Source organism: Scomber japonicus, chromosome 18 (genome assembly GCF_027409825.1).
Source record: "Scomber japonicus isolate fScoJap1 chromosome 18, fScoJap1.pri, whole genome shotgun sequence".
In the NCBI taxonomy this organism is placed as follows: domain Eukaryota; kingdom Metazoa; phylum Chordata; class Actinopteri; order Scombriformes; family Scombridae; genus Scomber; species Scomber japonicus.
The window spans coordinates 15,428,945-15,434,803 of record NC_070595.1 but is presented as its reverse complement, the minus strand read 5'-3'; the positions used below and the strand labels follow the sequence as shown (position 1 = coordinate 15,434,803).

The 5,859-nt window shown below is 41.0% G+C and overlaps 1 protein-coding gene across 1 annotated transcript; it reads left to right on the top strand.

Annotated features, from left to right (window-relative positions):
- The first annotated feature begins 880 nt into the window (after positions 1-880).
- LOC128378232 (zinc finger protein with KRAB and SCAN domains 3-like) lies at positions 881-4,504 on the top strand. The gene is made up of 2 exons (XM_053337677.1): positions 881-1,125; positions 3,374-4,504. Exons 1-2 carry the CDS (start codon positions 942-944, stop codon positions 4,390-4,392), a joined length of 1,203 nt encoding a protein of 400 aa, XP_053193652.1. The 5' UTR covers positions 881-941; the 3' UTR covers positions 4,393-4,504.
- Positions 4,505-5,859: the final 1,355 nt, after the last annotated feature.

Sequence of the window (5,859 nt, the reverse complement as noted above, 5' to 3'; positions counted from 1 at the left end):
TGGGACATGGTGGCCATTCACCAACCATCCACTACTCCATCCATCTGGACCATCCAGGGTTGCACGGCACTCATCAGTAAACAAGACTGTTTGAAAGTTAGTCTTAGTCTTCATGTATTTCTGGGCCCACTGCAACCGTTTCTGCTTGTGAGCATTGGTTAAGGGTGGCTGAATAGTAGGTTTTTGCACAACTGCAAGCCTCTGGAGGATCCTACACCTTGAGGTTCGTGGGACTCCAGAGGCACCAGCAGCTTCGAATACCTGTTTGCTGCTTCGTAATGGCATTTTAGCAGCTGCTCTCTTGATCTGATGAATTTGTCTGGCAGAAATCTTCCTCATTATGCCTTTATCTGCACGAACTCGTCTGTGCTCTGAATCAGCCACAAACCTCTTCACAGTACGATGATCACGCTTAAGTTGTCGTGAAATATCTAATGTTTTCATACCTTGTCCAAGGCATTGCACTATTTGACGCTTGTCGGCAGCAGAGAGATCCCTTTTCTTTCCCATATTGCTTGAAACCTGTGGTCTGCTTAATAATATGGAACGTCCTTCTTAAGTAGTTTTCCTTTAATTGGGCTCACCTGGCAAACTAATTATCACAGGTGTCTGAGATTGATTTCAGTGATCCAAAGAGCCCTGAGACACAATACCATCCATGAGTTTAATTGAAAAATGAAAAATGAAATGTTTATGACACTTAAATCCATGTTGCATAATAATTTGGAACGCGGTGTAGAAACCTTTGTTTTTACTCGCCACATCACGATTTGGTGCTGACGCTTTTATTCTGAACAAGTCACACCGGAAGTCCTATTTAGTGAATTGACGGGTTAGAGCCTGTAGCTGGACGACAGTCTTTGAGCTGGACTGACGGCTTTCATACAAAGGTAGCGGAGTTGATCTCCTAGCCGTCATATTTTAATACCTCTGCATGAGACATGGACGCCACAATGTTTCAGCTGAGGTCGTTTGTTCACCACCGGCTGTATGCAGCAGCAGAGGAGATCCTCGGAGAGGTGGAGAAAACCATCACGCTAGCTCTGAACGAAGCTGAAGTTAGTCGCTCTAAAGAGGAGGTGCAAAGTGTGCGACACCAGCTGGACCTTCTGCCAAAGAAATCAGGTTGGGGAACTTGTGTAATTTTTTAATTTAACATAATAATTAACACATTCAGGAGAGAAAAGATAGCTTTGTAGAACAATGGATGCTTGTCTGCGCATGCGCACACGTAATCCACTCAAAGTATTGCTCTCCTATGGGGTGCCGTTTGTAAAGCGGCTCACGCTGAAAATAAAAGGAACATTTTGTCACATTTAGCTTCAAACAATGTTTAAAAAACTGGTGTGAATTTTTGAGAGTCACTTTTTTGCACATTTACAACAATATTTGTCAACTTAGAGATATTTTAAATATTTAAATCCAAATGTTAAATTTAAATGTTAAATCTAAATGTTAAATGTAAATGTAAATGTTAAATGTAAATCTAAATGTTAAATGTAAATCTAAATCTAAATGTTACATTTAAATGTTAAATCTAAATCTAAATGTTAAATCTAGATGTTTCGAGTGAAACTAAATATTTAGCTAATATGCAAATTCAAATGCTGGAAACAGGAAGTACCAAAATAAAAGCTCGAGGAGGTCAGAGTGTGTTTATAGTGGCAAATAACGAATAAACCCCATCTTATCCGGGGAAATGGACTCTTGGACATGGATTATCGTGATAATAACTACTTAAAATAACAAACACGGTTGGAGAAACTTTATTTGAAGAGTACTGTGAGTTTTTAGTGTTACTTTTATGAAGGGTGCCGGACTTATGACCTGTAGCCACTACAGCCATCCACAAGGGGGCTCACTATGACTGATCTGTCATCCTACACCGTCGCTCCTCCACCCGGTACACTGTACTGTCGGCCATGATCGCGCCGCAAACATGACTGAATCTGCTTTAGCTGAGAACATCGGCAGAGCCGTTCTGGCGACAATACAGAGTATGTCGACAGCGGGATCATTCCTATGTTCCCCGCTTTGTATGTGACCGGGGAACATAGGGATGAACCCGTCTACAGTTAGCCAGTTAGCTGAGTTAGCCGCCGAGTTAGCAGATGAGTTAGCCGCCGAGCTAGCAGCCGAATTAGCCACCGAGCTAGCAGCCGAGTTAGCCGCTGAGCTAGCAACCGAGTTAGTCGCGATCGGGGAACATAGGACCCGGGGAACATAGGTACGCTCCCGTCGACAGCGACAGCAACCGCCACAGGGCCACCACAGGCCACCTCGGTAAGTATGTTTTCCAAATCACGTATCATTGGATGCTTGTCAAGGCTAACTTAACTAAACTAGTTAACGGTAGCCAGTAGAGATTTGCTACTAGCACCAATGCACTTTATGTGTAGCACAAGCACATATGTTTCTATAAACAGTAAAACTCACACCGGTAAATGACAAGCATCCAATGATACGTGATTTGGAAAACCTACTTACCGAGGTGGTCTGTGGTGGCCCTGTGGCCGTTGCTGTCGCTGTTGCCGTCGCCGATGTTCTCAGCTAAAGCAGATTCAGTCATGTTTGCGGCGCGACCATGGCCGACAGTACAGTGTAGCGGGTGGAGGAGCGAGGGTGTAGGATGACAGATCAGTCATAGTGAGCCCCCTTGTGGATGGCTGTAGTGGCTACAGGTCATAAGTCCGGCACCCTTCATAAAAGTGACACTAAAAACTCACAGTACTCTTCAAATAAAGTTTCTCCAACCGTGTTTGTTATTTTAAGTAGTTATTATCACGATAATCCATGTCCAAGAGTCCATTTCCCCAGATAAGATGGGGTTTATTCGTTACTTGCCACTATAAACACACTCTGACCTCCTCAAGCTTTTATTTTGGTACTTCCTGTTACCGGCATTTGAATTTGCATATTAGCTAAATATTTAGTTTCACTCGAAACATTTAGATTTAGATTTAGATTTAATATTTAAATGTAACATTTAGATTTACATTTAACATTTAGATTTAGATTTAGCATTTAAATTTAACATTTGGATTTAAATATTTAAAATATCTGTAAGTTGACAAATATTGTTGTAAATGTGCAAAAAAGTGACTCTCAAAAATTCACACCAGTTTTTTAAACATTGTTTGAAGCTAAATGTGACAATGTTATTTTCAGCGTGAGCCACTTTACAAACGGCACCCCATACTCTGCTGCAGTAAAAATGTTTGATTTGTGTACAGCTTCAGAGTAGTGAGCAACACTTTTCCTGGCATTCCTTAGAATAAAAGAGCTTGCAGATTTGAGGGTTGTATATCATGCGTCTAATTTAGAATCTAGTGGAAAGTGACTTGTAATTGGGTAACCTCTTTTGCACCTGTAGAGCGTTCACCGACCAGCAAAACTGTGGAACATGGAGATGAATGTGAGTTCCCACTGCTGCAGGAAAATCCAGGACCATCCACGCCAGAGGAGTCCAACTTCAGCCTGAGTGCTGCTGAGGTCCCAGGACCCTCTCAAACCAACACAGATCTGGATAATAACTGGAAATACTGTCGGGTTGAGATAGTCAAGATGCCTGAGATCAAACAGGAGCAGGATGAACCATGGGACGACGGTCACACACAGGAGGCCAATTTTCCTTCTCCTGAAGTTATGAAAATTGAGGAACATCTGCCGGAAACACCAGGAACTTATGAAATGCAGCCAGTTTCTTCAGATGGATCTGCAGCTCAGAGTGAGAGCAATGGCAGTGATGAGGATTTGGCGAGCACCAAAGAAGAAAAGACTAAAACGATGAAACAGAATGTAAAGATGTTGCAAGCACAAAGCGTCAGTGTTAATAAGAAAAGTCACGTGAAGTTGTCTTATGAGAATTCCTCTGCTAAAGGTCAAAAGGAGCGCAGCTTTTGCCATTTGTGTGGCAAAGCATTTCAGTACATCGCCTCTTTGAAGAAGCACATAAAAACACACGACAAAAAAATACATTGTACTGTTTGTGGGGTAGCATACCAGTCTATAAAACTTCTGGTAACACATTTGAAAGGTTATCATAACAAACATTATTTTTGTTACATCTGCGGCAAGACCTTTGCCAGTAACCGTTGTCTCCAGATGCATGGGAAAATACACACAGGGTTAGGGGAGTTTGCGTGTCAGGAATGTGGCAGAAAATTTTCCCGGAGAGAGCATTTGGTATCGCACGTGAGGATTCATTCTGGGGAAAAACCATATCACTGTGAAATATGTGGAAAAACATTCAGCCAGAGCCAGAACCTCACTACTCATAAAAGAAGTCATTCAGGGGAGAGACCGTATAGTTGTAGAATGTGTGGCAAACTTTTTTATACAAGCAGTCACCTCAAAAAACACATGAGATGCCATTCAGGAGAAAAACCGTAACCGTAATTTTACCTAGGCTACTTTTATTTCATATTGGCTGGCAAAAAGTCATTCTGCTGAAAAACAATATTATGAAATAAACTATGATGTAATAAACTGTTTGTATTTGATAACCAACTTAAATAAAAGTACATTCATATAAATTTCGTATGCTAATTTTCTTTAAAAATAGTAGCCTACTTTTACTTCAGTACAAGTAAGATTTTGAATGCAAGATAATAAAGTTTATATGAAGCTTATGTGAGTAAGTCAAACCAATTCGATATCTTCCACAGTTAGATGTGCTTTTGTATTTAAAGTGTTTTCCTGTTGAGCTGCAGTTGAACGATGGCAACAAAAAAATAAATAAAAAATGTGACTTTGGTACAAAGAAGACTAACTTTGAGAGATATGCAATTAATTTGACCAATTTGGATGTTTTGATGCTTTGGATTCATTTTTAAATGATCCACCATCCACTTACATTGTAAGCGCATGATCTATGGATCTGTTAATGGTCAGTATGAAGAGGACTGCTATGGGACCAAACACATATCTCACGGGGGCTAATGCGATTGTGGAGCGACACTTTTACTAAGTGCAGGGGTTGTGAATCCACAACCCCTGCAAAAAAAAAAGTTACCTGGTCAAGTAAGTGTACACATTCTGCTGGTACAATGCGACTTCCGGTTAGAATGCCTGGCCTTCAGAATAAAATAAGTGTATAGTCAACTCATGGGATTTCAGCATAGACTGTATAAAGAATGGACGTAGCACCCGTGACGTCACCCATTGGTTTGGGGGAGTGTGTCCTTACTGTACTTAAGTAATACCTGGTTTATGACAGGTAACACTACACAAATGCAAATATTGTAACACCTATAGGATAATCAACCGAGGTACCAATTGATTTATCAACGGTTAGATATAATGCACACGACCAGGAGGAGGGTCAGCAAAACCGGGAAAAGCGGACTTGCAGATCTGAAAGCTAAATTGCATTCAGCATCTATGCTGAATGCAATTTAGCCTATAAAACTATAGAAACTAGCCTATAAAACTCTATAACCTATAAAACTCGTATTTTGTTCAACATTTAGCTATATCTCAAATTAATTATTTAACGCATTACAAATAAACCCCTTCCCGCGGTTTTCCATTAATTATATCAGGGTTTAATTATCCACAACAACGTCCTCACCAATTATTCCTTACTGTACTTAACACAGGTCACTAACAAACTTAATTAGGTAGTTACGTGCACCTTCATTTTTGAAAGTTTCACTTACTGTCACAGCTGTAGCTCGTAAGCGATGTAAAACTGTCGGAGTCCCGCCTTTCTGTTTTTGCAGGCTTTGGTGGTTGGTCAAAATGTCGGATTCTCACTGGAGGCGTGGAAATTTTTTTTATTTCCGGGCCTCACGCTGGAGGTAGACCTGAGACGAGAGCCTGCACAGGGAGAGGCCTCACGCGAGAGGTCTGCAGCCA